Here is a 22,051-nt window from a genome sequence, read left to right on the forward strand (position 1 = left end):
TTGGATGCAAACCTGCAAGTGTTTTTATTGGATAAAACCATAAGATGAATTATGAAGAAAAAAAATACCAAACTTGACCAGACATAATATCAGAGATAAGTTTAAAAATTGATTTAATTAGCACACACTAGGTCATATTTGATTTATGCGGTTAGTGTAATAAGTTAATTCATGCATGATCCAAAGGCAAGACAATTAAAATTGTTGACTAAATTCTACAATATCTTAAAGCCATTATAAAAAAAAATATTTCTTGTTCAAAAGAGGTAGACATCTAATTATGAAGACATACATAGATGCTGATTATGCAAGTTCTGTAAGCGATCACATACCTATTTCTGATTATTGTACTTGTGTGAAAATCCTGTTATTTAGAGAAGCAAAATTCAAAGTGTAATGGCTCAAGCATAATTTAGAACTATGACCATAGGAATTTATGAATTATTCTAGATGAAGCAAGTGATAGAAGACTTGATACACTATGAAAGTCATATGTAGCTTTGTTATGAAAACAAATCAACAATTAGTACTCCACATAATCATGTTCAACATGACATAACAAAACAATTGAGATTGACCGATATTTCATCAAAGAGAAGATCAATAGTGGATTAATAACTATAACATACATTTCTTCTTGTTACTTGTTGGTAGATGTGTTAATAGGTTTTTTACCAACCAAACAGTTCAACCAACTTACTTGTAAATTTGAACGGATTGAATTTCACTCAAAAGCTTGAAGGGAAGTACCATAAATAATATAGAGTTAGTTTTGTAATTAGTTGAAAAATATCTATTGTATGTAGGGGTGAAAATAGGCTAGGCTAGGTTAGGTTTTAGAAGACTTGAGTCTGACATATGACCTATTATAGGCTCTCTTTTTTGACCTGGTCTGACGTTTTTAAAAGTCTAACCTGACCTGAAAGCCTATTTAAAAGCCCGTTTTTCATTAAGGTTTTTAATTAATCCATATTAAGAAGCTTTATAGGCTGGCCTATAAATGCATATATAGGTCGACCTATTTAGCCTTTGCTTTAATATATATATATATATATATATATATATATATATATATATATATATATATATATATATATATATATATATATATATATATATATATATATATATATATATATATATATATATATATATATAGGTCAACTTATATTTAGCCTCTTTTTTAGTATATATGCATATAGAGGCCAACCTATTTTTAATATATATGAAAATATAAGTCGACCTATAAAGCTCCAAAGGTTTTTTTTATAGCTAAATCTGACATATTAATTAAATAGACTTTAAAAAAAATTTAAGCCTAGGTTTTTTATTAAATAGGCCCGACTTGGTCTAATCTTAAATAGATTAAATTATAGATTCTTGTAAGTCGGCCTGATCTATTCCCACCCTCAATTGTACGGTAGAACATATGTTTCTAAAAAAATATCAGGACAACTAGCCTAGGCCAACTAGCCTTTTATTCACTAATGCCAAAATACCATCAATCATCCAAAGCAGATATAAACTTAGAACCATTATTGCCAACATATATTATGGTCTCCTAAAGAATGATTAAGTTAATATTTTTCTCTTTAAATTTATGATTAAATTAGTAACTGTTTTTTTCTCTCCTTTTTTGTTAGTGCACCCACTAAGGGATTCCACATTCAATTCTCTTCTTCTGTAGCCCACTCTCTATGCTTGTCTCCATCTATTGCCTAAAAATTGTGATGAAAGCCAAAATAATGAAAAGCATCATTTCATTTTTATGCGGTGATTAGTACCACGGAAGATTTTCAAAGCTACAACAAGGATTTATCAACTTTCACCACTATACCAATTCATGTGAATGTGGTTTTCCATATTGAAGCTAATTGAGATTGACCTCAAATATTTTATTAACATGGGATGCACATAAAAATATAAAATAAACTATATGGCAATGTTGCAAGTGCAACTCAAAGTTGACTTAGGAAAAGGTGGACACAATCACACAACACAAGATGTAATAGCTAGCTGATTTGGAGCCATGCAGGGAAATCTTAGGTGCACATGCAACTTAAAAAAATAGAAACAGTTTGTCTTTTCCTAATGTATATACATGGAATATTATAGTTGACTTAATAAATGTTGTGAAAAGTTATTGCATTTCATCATGACAAGAGCACTCTCTTTCAGTTTAAAAAGGGGTGCCCCTACCTTCATTTCCTTGCCAAGACATTTATATGTAGTTTCTCATTAAGAGAGGAACAATAATACACATATCCCTTCATTCCATATACTTGCCATGGAACATAAAATCAAAATTTTCCTTTTAGTTATACTCTTGGTCTTAATTCCTTTTCCTTTATCTTCTGGTAAGCAAGTTGTTGATTTATATAAGTGGATCAAATTTTGTAGAGATTAATTCAACAATTTATACAGAAATAGAAGGTAAACGGATCTGAAAAAATATAATATATTTATTTTTTCTTTTAGGGTTAGCTGATCAAGGATTCAGAGAAAATATGCTTCCAACTCATCACTTTTTTCACAAGGTACCTTATTACCTTTTTTTTATTTATTATTATTATTATTATTATTATTATTATTATTATTATTATTATTATTATTATTATTATTATTATTATTATTATTATTATTATTATTATTATTATTATTATTATTATTATTATTATTATTTGATGTTTAGATATTGTTTTTTTAACTAACAAGTATTATGGTTTCATTTTGTTTTTGAATGAAGGATGGTATAAAGACAAACTCAAGGAAGCTATTGTCCCATGATTTTGTGTTGGATTATGATGAAGCAGGACCCAACCCAAAGCATTCAAAGAAACCTGGCAATGGCAAGGGTCCTTAAAATACTTAACAACTAACTAATTATATTCATATATCATCGTATAATAAAACTATATATTATCATATTATGTATTTCCCCTCCAAATGTTTTATTCATGTATGAGGAGATATGATATGATTATATAGTCAACCACAGGAGCCACTATTTGTATGAGTTGTAACTTATGAGGTATTGAATAAATAAAGTATGATTGATATTTTTCTTTTGTGTTCCCTTTGAACTGAAAGAAATGTTAGGATCAATGCAATTAAGTAGTAATTAGTACGTTACTTGGTTACAAAGTAATTAACTTACTTGTGTTGTAAGCTAATTATAAGCTGTCAAGTTTGTTCAACTTACGTATACTTGTGGTATGCATAATCAAAAGTTAATGAATTGATCAATACCTTACAATTGGTATTCAGAGCACCATATTCTCTTTGTTCCCAAAAGGCAGTTTTATTAGTTGCACTCACTTTTTGATCTTGTTTGTGTTCATCAAGATGATTCTTCTTTATTATGTTTCGTCCTCAATTTTTTTAATGGGACACAAAGGTTTCTGTGTGATTTTGGATCGAATTCTAGTCTTGACAAAGGTAATTTAGTTCAGAGATTAAGTATGATGTCGAAATTTGTTCACATGCTGATGTCAAAGTCTCGCATGCTGTAGTCGATGTACGCTCAAACATGCAGTAGTCGAAATACTATGATTGTTAGCATATCGAATTAGGCATGTTTGTTTAATCCAATTGTTTAAGTTAGCTTGTAGCTTAAGTTAACCTGTAGCTTAAGTTAGCCTGTAGCTTAAGTTAGCTTAGTAGTCTATAAATAGACTAATCCTCTCATATTATTGAGAGATGTTGGTTGTTTTACTCACTTGTATACTTTGAACCCTTATTGAGTAAGTGAATAGCAAAAAAAATTATAATCAATCCTAGTTTTCTTCTTCTTCTCTCTCTTTCGTGAAAATTTAATAGGGTTTCTTGTGTTTGTTCAAAGAAACTCAATCTTTCTCATAGTTTTGGTTTATTCTTGACGGCACTCCGTTACAACAAACTGGTGCATTGAGCGTGAAGAAGATGTCGTCAACAAATTATGATATTGAGAAATTCACCGGTGTGAATGATTTGGTTTGTGGTGCTTAAAGATGTAAGCCCTACTGATTTAGCAGGGTTTGCTGGAAGCATTGAAGGGAGAAGCAACCATGGATGATGCGCTAACGAAGAATGAGAAAACGACCATGATTGAGAAAACCCACAATGCCATCGTATTGAGCCTTGGTGATAAGGTTCTTTGGCAGGTTTCAAAGGAGAAGACAACAGTGGGTGTATGGACAAAAATCAAAAGTTTATACATAACCAAATCATTGTCAATCTCCTCTACCTGAAGCAAACTTTATATCTATTCAAGATGAGTGAAGACAAATTCTTGGCTGAGTAGTTGGACATATTCAACAAGCTCAAGCTGATTCTTGATCTTGAAAATATTGATGTCAAGATTGATGATGAAGATCAAGCATTATTGTTGGTGTTGTGAGCTTTACCACATCCTCATGCCCACTTCAAAGAAACTCTCTTGTATGGAAGAGATTCTTTGACCTTTGAAGAAGTTCCATCCACCTTGTACTCAAAGGACTTGAACAAGAGGAAGGATCATAAACCATCATTTGTTGGTGAAGGTTTATCCGTTAAGGGAAGATTCTCGAAGAAAGATGGTAAGTTTAAAAGAAGAATGGTAAAGGTCAACAAAAATCTTATGGTGGTGATACTTCTGCAATTAGGTGTCATCATTGTAAGAAGGAGGATCGCACACAAAAGGTGTGCCCTGATCGATAGAATAATCATGATGGTAGGGACAATGGTAATGTAGCATTGTGTAAGATGATTTTGAATCATCTGATGTTCTTAAGTAGTTTCGAGCAGCAATTCTTGCTAGGAATGAATCATGGATTCAGGTTGCACTTGGCACGTGACTCCAAAATAAGATGTGTTTGAGGAATTTTGTGATCAAGATGGTGGATAAGTGTTGCTGGGAAACAACAAAGCCATCAAAATTATAGGAATTGGATCTGTAAGATTCAAGCTCCATGATGAGTCAATAAAGCTATTGACGGATGTCATGTTTATACTTAATTTGAAGAGAAATTTGATTTCTCTTAGTGAATTCGAAAAAAAGGATATGTTTTCAAAGGAGAGAAAGGTATCCCGAGGGTAATGAAGGGGTCGAAGGAAGTCCTGAGAGGCATAAAAAGGCAAGGCATATATACCCTTAAGACTGAGGTTGTAAGTGGTTAAGCAGATGTGGTGTCCACAAAACCTGTGTCGAAGGCTGAGTTGTGGCTGAAGAGACTTGGCCATGTCAGTGAAAGAAGTATGGTCGAATTGTCAAAATAAAATCTGCTATGTGGTGACAAGGTCGAAAAGATGGAGTTTTGCAAAAATTCTGTATTTGGTAAATCCTGTAGGGTGAAGTTCAACAAAGATAAACAAAGAACAACGGGATCCCTTGATTATATTCATACTAATCTTTGGGGGCCTCCAAGGTGTCCTTCATATTTAGGTGGAAGATATTTTCTATCCATAGTTGATGATTATTCACGAAAATTGTGGGTATTCATTCAGAAGACTAAGGATAAAAATTTTGATAACTTCAAAAGTTGGAAGACTCTGGTTGAAAACCAAACTGGCAACAAAGTCAAGAGGTTGAGAACAGACAATGGTTTTGAATTGTGCAATGAGGCGTTCGACAGCTATTGTGTTATGTCTAGTATAGCAAGGCACAAAACTACTGCATGTAATCCCCAACAAAATGGTTTAGCTGAAAGGTTTAATTGAACCATTTTGGAAAGAGTTAGATGGATGTTGGTTAGTACTGGAATATAGAAGTTGTTTTGGGTTGAGGCTGTTTTGACAACAGCATATCTGATAAATAGAAGTCATCTGACTGCCTTGGGGATGAAGATACCTGAAGAAGTATGGCCGGGACATCAACCTAATATCGATAGATTTAGAATATTTGGTTGTGTAGCCTATTCTCGTATTAGACAAGACAAGGCCGAACCTAGAGTTATGAAATGCATGTTCATAGGGTACCCTGAAGAAGTCAAAGCTTATAGGTTGTGGTGCCTAGAGCTAGGTCACAAGAGGTGTATCATAAGTCGAGGTGTAGTTTGAAGGTGAGAAAAATACACAAGAAGGGGGGTTGAATTTTGTATATGATAATTATTGTCTTTTCTAAACAGCAGCTTATGAATCTGACCAAGTTCAGATTCTAAGCTTGAGTATGCAGCATCGAAATAATTAAAGTGTAGAAGCAATAAATAAATCATTCACAACAATTATCATGGTTCCTATATAACGAGAGTAGTCCAATATCCCCTTGCCACACAAGAACTTTTCACTATAATTAGAACCTATACACCAGTCCAAGACTTCATGCTCAATCACTTTGAAAGAGACTTTTTTGCCTAAACCAACTATTAAGGACTTTTGCTCAATCACACTAGTTAGTTATTTCAGACTTACACTTTAATATTTATAGTTGGTGATGTGTGAGCAACTCATAACAAAATTCTTAACATAAGGGAAGGAAATTGAATCAGACCACAAAGCTCAATTATTGTTACAATATAATCCAACCCATTTTCCTAATAGATATTAGTGCAGATTGAATGACGTGACATAAACGACAATAGATGATCCATATCCTTGACTACTAATTAAGATACGACAATTCAAGTCCTGCGACAAATATAGTTGGAACAACTTGTACCCTAATTTTTTACAAAATTTCTAAATCATAAAATTTTATCTACCTTTTCCTTTCCCTTTACAATTAAATACTGACTAAAATTGAATCAATTATGTAGAACTCAGTTTCAAATATTGCGATCTTATAAAAACTAGAAGTATATATAATTTATATTTTCATATATCTTTCTTCATGAACATTTATTAATTTTTATGGGCCTACTGACCCAATATAGAATATTGCTTAATGCACCGCAAGTATTGCATTTCCATCATAGTGAAAAATAAAAACTATCTCTCGAATTATGTAATGCATCTCCATATGCACCTTAAATACATCAAATTCATATGTAAATGAGTTACACCCCCATTTTTGTCAAAAAATTAATCCGAAAATATACTTCCAAAAACATTTAAAGCCCCCTGTCACTTTATATATTGGAAACATTTAAAGCCTTTTATCACTTTATATCATTGGATGGTTGTTGATAGAACTTAAAAAAATTAAAATCATGTAAAAGCCTAGGTCAATGTTCTTGATGAATTATTACTAACCCATCTTCACTGGCTCCTTTTAATTACATTGTTTAATATTTTTAATATATGTGTCTAAAAATATATACGTGATTACCCAAGAGCACTTGGATGAAATGGCGTGGGTCTCTTCCAACTTAACAAGAGATCCTAGGTTTGATCCTTGTCATGGGCATGCAACAGTGTTAAATCTCTTGAGGGATAGTTTGGTCGCCTATATGGTCCTATACGGCTCGAGGGTGATAAATCTCTTAAGGGAGAGCTTGGTCGCCTATATGGTCCTACATAGCTCGAGAGAATAATCTCTGTAGTTGCACGGATGTTAAATCTCTTGAAGGAGATTTTGGTCGCCTATATGGTTCTACACAGTTGTGCGCAAAGAATATTCCGATTTATACCAAAAAATATATATACGTAGTTGAAACATTAATAGTAAGAAAAATATAAATTTGTTGTTATAGAGCTTGAAATTTAGATTATAGATTAAACTAAAGAGTGAATGCATTCTCTTGCTACTTGTTTCTCACAAGTGTTTTTTTAGAGTCAAATAAATGTTATAATACCAAATATATATATATATATATATATATATATATATATATATATATATATATATATATATATATATATATATATATATATATATATATATATATATATATATATATATATATATATATGATTGAAACATCAATAGTAAGAAAAAGATAAATTTATTATTATAAAGCTTGAAATTTACATGATAGATTACATACACTAAAGAGTGAATGCACTCTCTTGCTACTTGTTTCTTTTTAGTGCTTTTTGAGAGATAAATAAATGTTATCACACAAATAACATATGCATTTGAAAAAACAGAAAGTGACAAGAGGGTGGTTTTAAAAAAATTTGGAAGTATATTTTTGAATTTATTCCAGAAGTAAATTTTTAGAATTTTTTCTGACAAAAATGAAAGTGTGACACATTTACTATGAATTCAGTGTTTTTAAGTCTTTTTCTCAAGTTCCAAACAGATTACTGTCAAATAGGTTCTTCTATCAATTCTTTGTAAGATCGGCATACGAGGGTGCCAGTAGTAGAATGAAAAAATCATGGGGTATGTATGGATACGTGATCCTAATATGAATTGAGGAAGTGTGCCTAATAGGTAGGAATGGCAGGATTAACAACAATGGCTAGCACAAGGGCAAACTTATTCATTTTTACAAAATTAAAGCGTTATCACTATACAAAATATTTACCTATTCACTCAGCTTGGGAATAAGACTAACAAAATTTTCCTATTCATTGAACCCAAGACTAAGGGAAAAGATAACTTCCTTTGCTCCCTTCCTTCAACTTATATAATGGAACTCGGTCCATGGTCTATTATATGGTCGGTGCAAGGCCAAAAATTGAAACACATTGATTTTGTCTGTTCCTGTCCTTCGATTTAGGGCATGCCCCTTGGTGTGGCAAATATGATGAATCACTTATGAAGTCTACTTTACTTGACCGTGTTTGCTTCAACTTCACCCTAGACTTGTCTCGTGTAGCAAGATTAACTTAGATAGAGAGTGTCAAACCAAATGTGCAATTCCCCTTCCCCGACAATTTGAGTGGGGAGGAGAAAAGTATCTTTTTGAAAAAAAACTATTATAATAAGATATTTGCATATGTTTTCTTAGTTAGAAGAATAAAGTTGGGACAGGTTCTAAAAATGGGTTTCGACCGAATAGAGTGTGAAGCCAACGAGTCTTTAAGTAAGTGGGTGTTAAGCGTAACGAGTCTAAGGGCTTGACAGGATAGAAGGCTTCTGCCATGGTGGACTCGTTATAAGGCTCCTACTAGTAATCCACCACATATGGATAAGGTTCAACGTGCTTATTTATGATTTCGTGTCGAAGCTGGTAAACAAACAAATAGGTGGTCTTTACGGGCAAACAGGCCAAATAGTACTAGGCTTTTAATGAACCCCCTTCCCTACTTGTCGTTTGTCATTTCTTTTCCTTCTTAGCAAATATAGAATCCATATATCCTTCTGGTTAGTGGAGAACAACCATCGGACCGAATTTGTCATAAAATGGATATTTTTCCCTCTTTATTAGAGAGAGGGCCCTTCTTAGGGAGCAGGGATTCCTTCTTGGAAAAATGGGGTATTGGATATTTTTCTAACCTTGTTAATAGTGCTTTGAGCTTTTCTTTCTTAAACCTGATCATATCCTCACCCTTCAGTCGAATCCGGCTTATGACATGGCTAGAATGTTAGATCAAAATCTATCTATTTCGTTTGAAACCTAATGAAAGAGAAAGCAACTGAGGCAAAATAGCTTCCCCGTCACCCAACTCATATAATGTCATAATCAGAATTTGCCTCTCTCTTTTATTGGCCGAAACCCGTTTAGGGTTTACATATAGCGCATGATCCTTCAAGACCTTTGGAGGTTTCCAAACTAAAGTAGCGGACTTAGCAGTCCCTACCCGAGTCAAGCTTCATCCTTGGAAAAAGACCTTCCAACACGATGACCTCAGGCCTAAGAATGGATGATTTACGCATTCATTCATTTATAGCACGAAGTGAGATGTCTATCGTTCCCCGACCATAAGCGGGGAGTCTATCTTTAGGGGCTTGGAGTAGCCCGGAGGAGAGCCCGTACTTCAACCAGAGGTTGTGCAGTCTGGACAAGCTGCAGAAGGGCCATTGGGGGGATCTATCTATCAAAATACCTACAACAAAATCCAAAAATGAGATTCTCCCCCTTTTCTAAATTTCATTAGGGGCTCCCTTTATGAAACATGTGAACACTCTGAAAGCCCGATCCAACAATATCGCGTGAGTGAAGAAGGGCAATGCCGCTTGTAAAGCTCTTTAGTCGAGTGTACGATCATGACAGGACTCAAGGAAGAAGCCTAGTTTCAAAAAGTAATCTTTCTGAGTGCGCTTGACCGCCTTACTTTACTCGCCATCTCACGAATTGGATTTGAACCAATATCTCTGGGAGACTTTCCTTTTAGTTGATCACTTCAGAGAGTGAAAAAAATCGATTAAAGCTTCTTCAATTAATGTAATTTCTCTTTAGGCGGGTAGTTATCGGCGAATCAGGGCCTTCGCAAGGAGCCCTGAGTTCTGAGCTATGCGCTAGGCTTTCGGGCGTTCGACCTTTGAGCTAGGTGTTTTAGGCTTGAAACCCTCTCAGATGACCTTTACAAGGGCAGAAATGACACACACACCCACTAAAGTATTTACAAATAAGCTCGACACCTTACGGACATGTGCCTAGGATCCCCCACAGTCTGGACTAGTAAAGATAGGTAAAGTATCTCATTTTTCAATCAGAATATTGAGAGTAATGTCTCTGTTAGATTCTCTGATCGAAATACGAGAAAACAGATACATGATGAATTTGAAAATGCATCTTCAAAATAAATTTTAGAGGAAAAAATGGAATGAATCTCACTTAAAACGTGTTTTGCTGTGAAAATGATGCGTCCAAAATGCACTTTCGGATTCTAAAAAGCATTTTTGGAAGTTGATAAACAATTCCATGAGATTTCTTGGGAGTTGATTTTTGGAGGGTTTTTGAGAAAAAGATTTTGGAGGGTTGCCTCTATATCTATAAATATGTTTGATATTGTTAGCATATAAAATCATATTGTTTTTTAAACTTTTTAAAAATATTAAACTTATTTTTAGATATAGACGCAATCCTTCAAAGACTTCTCCTCCAAAATCCAACTCTCAAACGCCCAAAAAGAATAACATGATTTGATTCTCAAACGCCCAAAAAGAATAACATCATTTGATTGTAGGCTTGTAGCTAAAAGACTTTAGCAATACGATGCGATAACATTGTTAGCTGTAAGTGTTCTGTTCTATGTGTTTTGGGTATAATGGAAAATGCATAAATCATAAAGTAGACAAGACTTTTGGTCATATGCCATTTGATGGTAACAACTAACAACACAGTAGGTTCCTTAGAAAAATGATTCAAAATCAAAATAAGTAATTGAATTAGCTTATTTATATATTGTAAATAAATAGTCAATATATTTTAAAAGAAAACAACAGGATATATTTTCTAAACCAAGTAGATTCTAAGATGTGTGACATGTACACTTAATATAATACAGGCAGAAATTTAAGAAGTATGTGTCTGGTTATGTACATGATTAGTATGCTATTGAATCTATAAAGAAAGCTGTGATGAAAACCAGATTCCAATAGACACAATTCCAACCGTGGCGACGGCTTGGACAAGCTCAACTATGACATTCTGTTTCTGCAGTGGCACATTCTTCCAATCTGTCTTCCTGCAAGCACTCAATATAAGACAAGAACCTAATCACTGAAGTCCAAAATAATAAATACATCGACAAAATACATACCCTAGATCGGCAATTATAATGCTGACATTATCCTGTGTACGTTGGTCCTGGAGAGTGTATGATAATGAATTACTATAACTGTAGTGTCAATATAGTAAGTTCATGATAATAACTGTGACAAAATTTATTTAATCTTACCAAAACAACTTGTGCAAGGGATTCACAAGCTAGCTGAGATATGAACGGAGTGTTATTGCTGCCACATCGATGGTTTATCGATATGAATTAAAATGTCTGAAATGTAAAGTCTTAGATATACCTGTGTGTTTCCATGTTTTCGTAGTTGCTCCCTCACAAAAGAAACTGCATCAGAGCTGCAAGGGTAGCAAGATTGTGAAGGTAATTATTCTCTGCAGAACCAAAAAGGGTAGCAGAAATAATTTTGAGAATCATGCAAATGCAATCGACCTGCTCATGTAATCCCATAAGCCATCGGATGCTAAGACTATAAATTCTGCATCTGAGCCAAGAGCTACTTGATAAATATCAGGGCGTGCAACAACCAAGTCGTCGTTGAATTGTACACTGGTCGAAAGAAATCATTAATATCAAAACATAAGAGTTTCTAAAATTAGTTAAATGTCAAATTTAATATGATTCAACCAACAATTAAGAAAGCAAGAAACAATCGTTAAGACATAAGATTACCTACCGAGAAATGAACTTTTCTGTCCATCTTCCTTCCCGAACTCCTTTTCTTAGCATCCTTTTCACATGTAAAAGGTAGATAGATAACCATTAGGAAACACTTCGACAGTCATAGAATAAGTTCCTTTATACTAGAAGGAATGATGTAGAGATTAAGGACAGTACTCATTCTTCTTCGTTTTGAATCGAATGTCCCCAAAAGCACGAGATACAGCAATATCTCCACAAATCCTTCCATTGACAATCTAGATACAAGGCATTACGCATTTAAGTAATCATCAGCAATATGCAAATATGCTTTTATTACAAAGAAAATATATTTCATGTTGTAGTGTCTGCAACAGCCGAACCAAAATAAACCATAAAACTTGAAAATGGTAAATGGCTTTATGCTCCATAAAACATCCGGTTAATTGGTTAACATCTCGAATTGTCACAACAACTCAGAATTTTCAACTCTGAAGTTTAATTTTAATTTTATAGATATACGACCACAGAAGTTAGCGAAACTCAAAGAGCATATAAAAAAAATGAAGGAACAAGGAAAACACACCCATCCACCTGCTTCTCTGATTCTTTTGATTTCTTGAAGAGAAGCCTTGTTGCTCCCATAGGGACGGTGAGGACTAGTCAGCAATTCTGGTTTTCCAGATCTGCATAAAACCTACAAGAATAAAATAGCTTAAATAGAAGTCATGCAACTTTGATGGCACTCAAGTCAATCCCCTAGATATCCTAATTGATAGATTTTGATGGCATAAACAATTGAATGATAGATAAATATCAGAATATTCCATGATAGATTTTTTCTTAATATATCTTTTAAACAGAAAAGCATATAAAGAAGTAGCCTTAGTCAGATGTATGAAGCCTTGTGAATTGTACTAAAGTGTGTGGTGGGACTAATGTAATATGCATTTATCCTCGAAGGGAAAAAATTGGTGTCCGGCATGAATCCAACATTGATCCTCGTCTAATATTTCCCAATATGTATCTATATAGTATCCAATAATATTCTTTATTCTCTTCAAAAATATTTTCATAGATACTTTTCAGATACATTGTCAATACTTATTACCAACTAAAGACACCTATGTCATTTGGATACAACATATCACCAATTGTGATGATCACCACATGATACTACTTATATATTTATGCACAAATGAGCAATAAGCAATTAGCAATATGAACGTCTCGTTATCAATATTGTGCACTTTTTGTATCATATATACATACAAATTTTTGTTAATGCATTTTGGCCGCGTCATATCTTGATTTTTTGAAATTTCCCATATCTGTTTCGTATCGTATGGCTATCCCTATCGTACTACATATTTGGATTCTTAGTGCATGATGTGAGAGGCACAATAAGGATGGATAATAATACATACCACAGATGAGTCGCCAATATGTGAAATTAGCAGCTTATTATCCCCAAGAAATATGGCAGTTGCTGTAGCACCTGATTCATCCTCCTCCTCCCCTTTCATTTCAAGCCTTTAAAAACAAAATACTGTCTAAAGTCTAAACCTTCAATGTAATCATACCAAATCTAGAATCATTTAGAAACTATTGAATTAGACACATTGTATGGAGACAGTATGTATTAATTGGCTTACCATTTTAACAAACTTGTATCCGCCTTTGCAAATGCCTGTTTTATTGCTTCTTCAACAGCTTTGAAATCTTTCCCAAGCAATAGTAACCCACCTTGTAGAGCTTCATAACACTCCTTGTATAGTTCATCCCTGTAATTGGAACACATTAAAAACAATTTAGATTATGCATTTGGTCTTACCGTAGCGATTACAGTATCAAATTTAATCATAGTAAAATCAGCTTATGTTTGATGGAAAGTTTACACTGAGCTTTATATCGATTGGCTTTTGTTTGAGATATTAACATCAGTCACAAATTAGTTGCAAGTTAGTTACAAATTAGTTACAAATGAGAGTTACTTATTAGTTGCAAGTTAGTTACAAATTAGTTACAAATGAGAGTTACTTATTAGTTGCAAGTTAGTTACAAATTGGTTACATAAGATGATAGTTAGTAATCAGTTGCAAGTTAGTAATCACTTGCAAGTTAGTTACAAATTGGTTACATAAGATGATAGTTAGTAATCAGTTGCAAGTTAGTTACAAATTGGTTACACTAAATATAATCAGTTATAATAAGGGTTGACTAAAATCAAATCAATTTTCATTCAAAGTTATTTTAATCAAAAGCTCGCCCTAAACGCATATAATTAATTAAGCTATGATAATCAATTTAGAATCAACACAAATCACACACGATTGATTAACCTAACAAAAACCTGAGAAACTGGACAGAAGCAAACCCTCCATGGCCATCAAACACAGCAGCGAAAGAAAAACCTTGGAGACTACCCGGTCGAAGAACAATATCATCTTCCATTTCTTCGCGGGGACCTTGCAAGGAAACGGATCCCCATCTAATAGGAGGAGAGTCCGTCAAAGAGGAAGGTGCATCAATGGCTATGGCGGAGTAGCACCGGCTTCTTCGGTTGTTGGTAATGGCACTGAAGATGTTTATGGTTCTATTTTTGTGATGGTTGTTGGATTTGGAAGAGGTGGTGGAGGAGCGTTTATGGAGTTTGGTTAAGAGGAATCTTTGAATTTGTGGAGGAGTTGATAACGCCATCACCTAGAGATTTTTCAGAGTTTGAAGCTCTGAAGGTGAAGGGTTCTCAGTTTCTCAGTTGTGAGTTGAGAAGGAGAGTTAGATAAATGGGTTAATACAAGCCTCTAACTGATTTTAACGGATTGGATTCTCTCTTGTTGGATATGGTGGGATTAGATTCTCTTCTACCTTTAATCTTCAAATTTTAATCTTAAGCTCTCTAAATAATAATTGTCATATTTGAAAAATAATTTCTTTTTTTACTATAATTATTATTGTTGGAGAATTTTTTTAAAAAATTTCTCACCCAACTCCATAGCATTTAGGCGCACCACCGAATTGACAAATATGCCCACGTGTTTCCGTAAATGGGTCTCTGGAAGCACATTTTTTTGTTTACATTTACTTTATTCCGTAGATGCACCTACGGAAGTATTCCGTGGATCCATCCACGGAAGCAGACAAGAATAGAAGCATTTTGAACCATAAAAGACCCATGCGTTGATTCATTGATTAATCGATATTACAACGAAATTTCAAACAGAAAATTAAGAAAGCTAATAGATCTAAGAAATTACAACGGTTAAAACAATGTCATCTAATTCATGCATCATTTGAATGCAATCCATGTCGAATTTCACTTCAACCCACCAACGTTTTGTTTTTCCGATCTCAAACGAGGTCCTTGTTTTAAGTCTCTGGATCCTTTTGATTTCTTCTCCGGGTTTGTACTCCCCCTCTAAAAAAGACATGATAGTCCTCTTGAGTTGGTCGAAGGAATGGATATTGCAAAACTTCACCGGTACGGGGGGTTTGACGGGAGAGAAAATGACATGCTCATCCCGTATGCGGTATTCCGGTTCAGGATCGGGATGTGTGTAATGCAAACCTAGAAACCCCAAATTTATAGAAGCCCTTGGAGACTATGGACCACACAAACTCTGTCACATAAAGTTCCGTAGATATATCCACAGAAGGGTTTTATGATTCCCCTTTTCGTAGATGCATCTACGGTAAACACCCATAATTTTTCAAATTAGCACCTTCCGTAGATGCATCTAAGGAAGTTTCTCTGTTTGTTTTTTCAACAGAAGCAATGCAGTAGCTAGCAGTAGTGAGAAAAAGGAAAAATGCATAAACACATAAAACACATATAGTAAGACTTGACAAAAAAGGATTATATTGCAATGTTATAGGGTGTATATATTACACTTTGAAACTATATAAATACATCAAAAGGGCTATCGCCAGCTAAATCTATTGGAGGTTCTAATCTTGACTTTTCGGCATTTGATTCCTTCTCGGTGTTGTTCAAACTTTCAAAATCGTAGATCCTATCCACAAAACGGTTCAGCCACGTATCGACAACTTTGGTGTGATAAAGTGCCCATTCTTGTGAAGTATGTGGTATGGGGCATCCCAGTTTCAAGTAAACTTGTACAAAATGACGCGATTTGGCGAGCCATCCAACACATATAATACGATCAATAGGATTTGTATGAGGTGTCGTACGGAGCGGAAAAAAGGTTTCCGAAAAACCGTAACGCGTCAAGTCTATGCATACGATGTCATATGCGGATGCAATAAGATGCCCCATGTCCGGGAATCTCATCTAATGCGAAACCGGTGGTAAGCATCACCCCAAGGAATAAGAGCCTCGTTTACCGATTCAAATTTGGTTTCGTCTCCAAATACCCGTGTGTACGAGTCTTTCTGGTTCACCAATTCTTTGATAAGATCATTACGGACAAGCTCATGGACACCCTCTGCCTTACCAAGCAAAGCTGATACGTCCAGAAATCCGCAATTACCGTCCCCCACCACATTGATGATCCGGTCGATGTATTTATGCATAAAAACCGGCATCTCGTTAATGAATGGAATTTTTAGAGTAATTTGTACCTCTTGGATTGATGGGTAAATAGGTGTTGGAATTGGCATCGGAGGAGGTTTGCTTATGCGAGCTCCCTTGTTTGAACTCTTTTGAGATTTTTACAATTTCGGAGTCGGCGAATCCAGAAAGCGTTTGTCAACGTGCTCAAAATATGAAGGAGGCCGTGTTTTCAAGTTGTCATTTGGTAAAGGCTTCACTTTCTTGGGAGCACCCTTTGTCTTAATGGGTTGAGACGGAGGTTTCATGTCGGTTGTTTCGGGAAATCCAATCCTCCGCAACTATTCTTTGATGATTATTTTAAGTTGTCATCGGCCTTCGAAAATATCTCTTGTAACGCCTCCAATTCGGAAATAATAGAGATATTCGAATCTTCTTCGATACAACCATCATCATCAAAACTAAGTCTCTTCCAATGACATCCATTCTTATTGATTCACGTAATCTAACCTTTTTGGAAAGAACACGAGCACACGGGAGACCATACGTGCTAGTGATAGTGCAACCACACTTTGCGGTATCGCCACCAAAAGTTTCACCTCGTTTCGCCTCGTGAAAGATATAATTCCATCCGGATCGAGACATATTGCCGATCAATTGAGAGTAAAGGATGTTGTCCTTAAACCGATGCTCCAAAACCGTAATGCTCCAACCGAACGAGATTTGTATTTCGTTGTGTTGGTTCGAAATCATGTGATGTATCGTGTCCCATGCTTTACACAAATCACCCTTGCTATCGCACAACCAATTTTTCAAAGTAGCATGAGCCGACTCAACTCTATTGGTGGTTGTATTTCCAATGTGTCGAACCTTATCCGTCCACGCACAAACAAACTTCTCCTTCACCTTGTCAAAAATGGTGCTTTCAGTGTATTTCAATAAATCGGGATATGTTTCACATATTTTCCGAAATTGCAATACGGTATCGGCGTACAATTCTTTTGTCGACGAATTTGCAATATGAGCCCATGCATCCATTATTTGGTCAACAATCACTCTGGTCTTCACCGCTTTCCCACCTTCGATCGCTACTTGTTCCGTCCCCACAGCGACTTCAACCTTACTTCTCACATTACATGATATGTGATATCGACAAAGTAATGCATCGTAAGAAGGAAATACTGTTGCGACCGCATTCATCAAAGCGGGGTCGTTGTCCGTAACAATCACCTTAGGCATTTCGACCTGTTTCTTCAAAAGTGACCGACACACCTCCAATGCCCACCTAAAATTATCTTCTTTTTCACACTCCAAAAAAGCGAACTCAACAGCAAAAGTCTTCTCGGTAGATGTTACACATACCATCTCAAATAATGGAAGTCGATACTTGTTGGTCTTGTAGGTAGAATCAAGAAGGAGCACTGTCAAGAAAGTGTTGAACAATTTTATCGAATCTGGATGAGTCCAAAAAATATCTCGGATCGTAACCTCATCATCGCAATTTCTGTACCGCGACACATATTTGTTATCATCCAACATTTTCAACAATTGTTGCATCTCATTCCTATCACCCCTACTCGCCTTATTATTGCGGTACCGTTGATTATACACTTGTATTATGTTTGATATGTTGTCGGGTTCCTTCCTTTTCAATGTGGCAAGTATATTTTTCAGTTGGACAAAATTCAAGAACATGTCTTTAATAGATGTCTTCTCAACCAGATTGAGCCGACATGTCATAGGTTGGCCTTGTAATTTTGCGCACAATTCATGGTTATGCAAACCACAAATAACAAAGCTTCTCCACTTCTTGCTAGCCAACATATAACAACAGATTTTAAATGGACACGCGCATTTTCTAGTACCCATGTCGTCTTTTTTAGACTTCTTTAGAGGAGGATTGTATTTCCCGCTTCTTTCAAACAACATTGTAACAAATGGGTTTCTTCTTGCGGTACCATTATCTGATCTTCCAATTACCATACCAAATCCAAGGTTAAATGCTTTCCGACGAATCCATGCTAGCATGCTTTCACGATCATCAAAGTCGTGCTTGCTAATAAAGTCACCTCCGACATCTACCATATTTGTGACCACCTCATCGATACTCGCACTAACATCGACTAAAGAAGCTAATTTACTTGAAATATTATCTGGATGCACCACACCTATTTTGCCAAAAATCACACATAATTACAAAATGTTGGAAAAAAATTATAGGGACTATTCCGTAGATCCATCTACGGAAGTGTTCTTCCTCAACACGTTCCGTGATTATTTACCTGAAATTCAAACTCTTCTAGCTCCCTTTGATTTGTTGCACCAAAAAGTTTGAGTCTTGGAGTGATATAAGGTATTGATGAAGTATGGTTTTTATGGTGTGGAGTATGTGGTGTTTGGAGAAATGATTCAATGGAGGGAGTGATTATGCTGGCTCAAACTATATTAGACACTTCCGTAGATGCATCTACGGAAAAATGTGGCGCTAAGAGCATTCCGTAGATGCATCTACGAAATAATCCCTGAACTGATTTTATGTGTATTTTCTCCCAATATATACTAGTATATTACGCTTCTGTAGATGCGTCTACGGAAGAAATCAAAATTTTCAAAATATGGGGTGCTTCCGGATATCCATCTACGGAAGTTGGGGGGTAAAAATGGAAATTCCTGTGGTGTAATGGGGTTGGTTGAGAAATTTTCTTTTTTTATTATAAAATTAATTTTAATATTGAGTACACCCCTCATGTGTTAAAATATACAATTCTTTTCCGAACCAGTCCAATAAAAAATCATATATATATATATATATATATATATATATATATATATATATATATATATATATATTGTATCTTTGTGTAAGTGAGAGAGAAAGAGAAAGAGTTGTCTTTTTTATGTAACTTTTGTAATGTCGGCTTTTATCTCTTTGGAGGCACGATGATACTTCCCAATGGCTGCAAACTGGATATCTCAGTGGTCTGAGTGGTTCCACTATCAATTTATTTGGAGTTTTGAATCTGGGCAAGAATTGAGTTGTCTGTTATGTTATGGTCGAGACTGGTCCGACAATCAACAAATTTAGGTGATCTATTTTTCTTATTTTGATAATCTGTTTTTTTTTTCTGCTGTCTATATGTTTAATAAAAGGTGTAATGTAGTTGGTGTTTATTTTGGTGGTGTTATGTCTGGTGCTTATATTGAATTGTAATATATTGTTGTATTGTGGCATAACTCGTGCATTGGCCTTATTAATATATTTTTCTTTTGCTCTTTTAAAAAAATATGGAGAGAGAGAGAGAGTAGTACAACTTTAACCTTTAAAAGAAATAAGAGTGGGATTAATGAGAACTTATAAAAAATAGAGAAGATGAGAGAGAGAGAGAGAGAGAGAGGAGGGGGGTGGGGGAGAAGTAGAATTAATGAGTGCAAAGGATATTTTTCTGTGGGCTCAAATTTATAATATGTATAAAAATATGTATGAAATTGTAAAGTTGAGGGGGTCCAACTACATCCCCATGAGTAAATGTGGCTCCGCTTATGTGTGTGTGAATGCGTATTTGTATTACATGTTGTAATTCAAACCCTGATAAGGATTGTTGTGAGTAATTATGTATGTGCATTTATTACAAATATACTGAAAACATAAAGTTTGTATTGAAAGATGTTGTGATCTTACATTCAGTCCAATGTGTGTTTTGGTATTAAGTAGACAAATTTATTGAATGTGTTCATTAGTATTACTTGTTTAAATTATAACACTGGTACAAATTATTGTGTGCATTTATGTTACATGTGTGTGTATTTATTACAAATACATTTGGAAACCAAAAGATTGTATTTGAAGGGCTAATGGAATTACATATACATTTATGCACGCACAAGTATTGCATGTGGGTATCGATATTATTCGTTAAAATTAAAGCATTGATGAACGTTGTTATGTGCATTTCTAGCGTGTGTTTGTGTGTGCACGTATTATAAAAAAAACTTATTAGAATGTCTATTGACACGATGTGAAGTCTAGTGTGTGCTTGGATATTATGCACGCACATTTATGGCATGTATGCATTGGTAACTCTAAAATGGTGCTTGCTTTTTGAAATTGTCTATCAGTTTAATTAGGAACTCAAAAGTTATGGGATGTAAGGAAGTGAAATACGAAAAATAAATTGATGAATGAATATAAGAGTTCAGTGTCACTATTAATGTATGAATGAGTGCAACGATTCAGTGTTACTTTTGAAATAATAATAGAGCGTGAAATGAGAAAAAATAGAATCTTGCAAGGAAGACAAAAGAGCTCGTGAGATAAATATAAGAGCTTGGTGAGATAAACTAAAAGATCCATAGATAGATCTGAAGAAGCTATGGTTAATGGAGAGAGAGAGAGAGAGAGTTATATTTTTTATGTAACCTTCTGTTGTAATGTCGACTTTTATCTCTTAGGCGATGTGACAATATTTCTCAACGGTTGTAAACTGGTTATCTTAGTGCCCCGAGTGGTTCCGCTATCAGTTTATTTCGAGTTTTGGATATGAGCAAGAACTAAATTGTCTGTCATTTTGAGGTCGAGACTGGTCTGGCAATCAACAAATGTAGGTGATTTGTTTTTCTTATTTTGATAATCAGCAAATGGAGGTGCAATGTCATGTTTTTCGAATCCCTTGATTTTTATAATTATTGGTCTCTTTCATGGTTGCATCTTTTTTTGAATTTTATGAGTATAATGTTAATCTATTGTTTGTCTGCAGTTGGTATGGATTTGCTCATGTATGGTCTTATATAGGTGGAAGGTGCTTCTGTATATTAAGGAAAATGTGTTATGTAGTTGGTGTTTATTTTGGTGGTGCTATGTCTAGTGCTTATATTGGATTGTAATATATTACTGTATTGTGGCATGACTCATCTCTTGGCCTTATTAATATATTTTTCTTTTGCTCTTTTAAAAAATAGAGAGAGAGTAATACAACTGTAACCTTTAAAAGAAGAGAGAATGTAGGATTAATGGAGAACTTATAAAAAAAGGAAGATGAAATAACTTTATCTTAAGAGAGAGAGAGAGAGAGAGAGAGAGAGAGAGAGAGAGAGAGAGAGAGAGTAATTAATAAGTGCAAAGGATTTTTTCAGGGGGATTTAAATTTTTTAGAATATATATATATATATATATATATATGTATGAAATTATAAAGTTTAGGGGGTGCAATTGTATCCCCTTGTGTAAACGTGGCTCTGACACTGTGCGCGTGTGTGCGCAGTTGTATTACATGTTGTAATTCAAACACTGGTGAGGATTGTTGTGAGTAATTATGTTTCTGTATTTATTAAAAGTATATTGAAAACCTAAAGTTTGTATTGAAAGATGTTGTGATGTGACATTGAATCTAATATGTGTTTTGGTATTAAGAGCATACACATCAGTGGTGGTATTACATA

At 34.6% G+C, this 22,051-nt stretch overlaps 3 protein-coding genes across 3 annotated transcripts; 1 reads left to right on the forward strand and 2 right to left on the reverse strand.

Moving 5' to 3' along the window:
- Positions 1-2,199: 2,199 nt before the first annotated feature.
- On the forward strand, positions 2,200-3,069 carry LOC131655622 (uncharacterized). The gene is made up of 3 exons (XM_058925459.1): positions 2,200-2,357; positions 2,479-2,537; positions 2,747-3,069. Exons 1-3 carry the CDS (start codon positions 2,288-2,290, stop codon positions 2,861-2,863), a joined length of 246 nt encoding a protein of 81 aa, XP_058781442.1. The 5' UTR covers positions 2,200-2,287; the 3' UTR covers positions 2,864-3,069.
- Positions 3,070-11,179: 8,110 nt separating this feature from the next.
- On the reverse strand, positions 11,180-14,929 carry LOC131661283 (protein phosphatase 2C 57). The gene is made up of 11 exons (XM_058930758.1): positions 14,459-14,929; positions 13,761-13,889; positions 13,533-13,638; positions 12,692-12,802; positions 12,304-12,383; positions 12,143-12,196; positions 11,899-12,015; positions 11,750-11,804; positions 11,629-11,661; positions 11,491-11,537; positions 11,180-11,415 (listed from the first exon to the last, which is right to left on the reverse strand). Exons 1-11 carry the CDS (start codon positions 14,803-14,805, stop codon positions 11,292-11,294), a joined length of 1,203 nt encoding a protein of 400 aa, XP_058786741.1. The 5' UTR covers positions 14,806-14,929; the 3' UTR covers positions 11,180-11,291.
- Positions 14,930-16,003: 1,074 nt separating this feature from the next.
- LOC131657990 (uncharacterized) lies at positions 16,004-16,381 on the reverse strand. Its single transcript, XM_058927331.1, has one exon. The coding sequence runs from the start codon at positions 16,379-16,381 to the stop codon at positions 16,004-16,006; it is 378 nt and encodes a 125-aa protein (XP_058783314.1).
- Between the last annotated feature and the right edge of the window lie 5,670 nt (positions 16,382-22,051).

The sequence above is a fragment of the Vicia villosa genome, linkage group LG3, assembly GCF_029867415.1.
Source record: "Vicia villosa cultivar HV-30 ecotype Madison, WI linkage group LG3, Vvil1.0, whole genome shotgun sequence".
Taxonomy (NCBI): domain Eukaryota; kingdom Viridiplantae; phylum Streptophyta; class Magnoliopsida; order Fabales; family Fabaceae; genus Vicia; species Vicia villosa.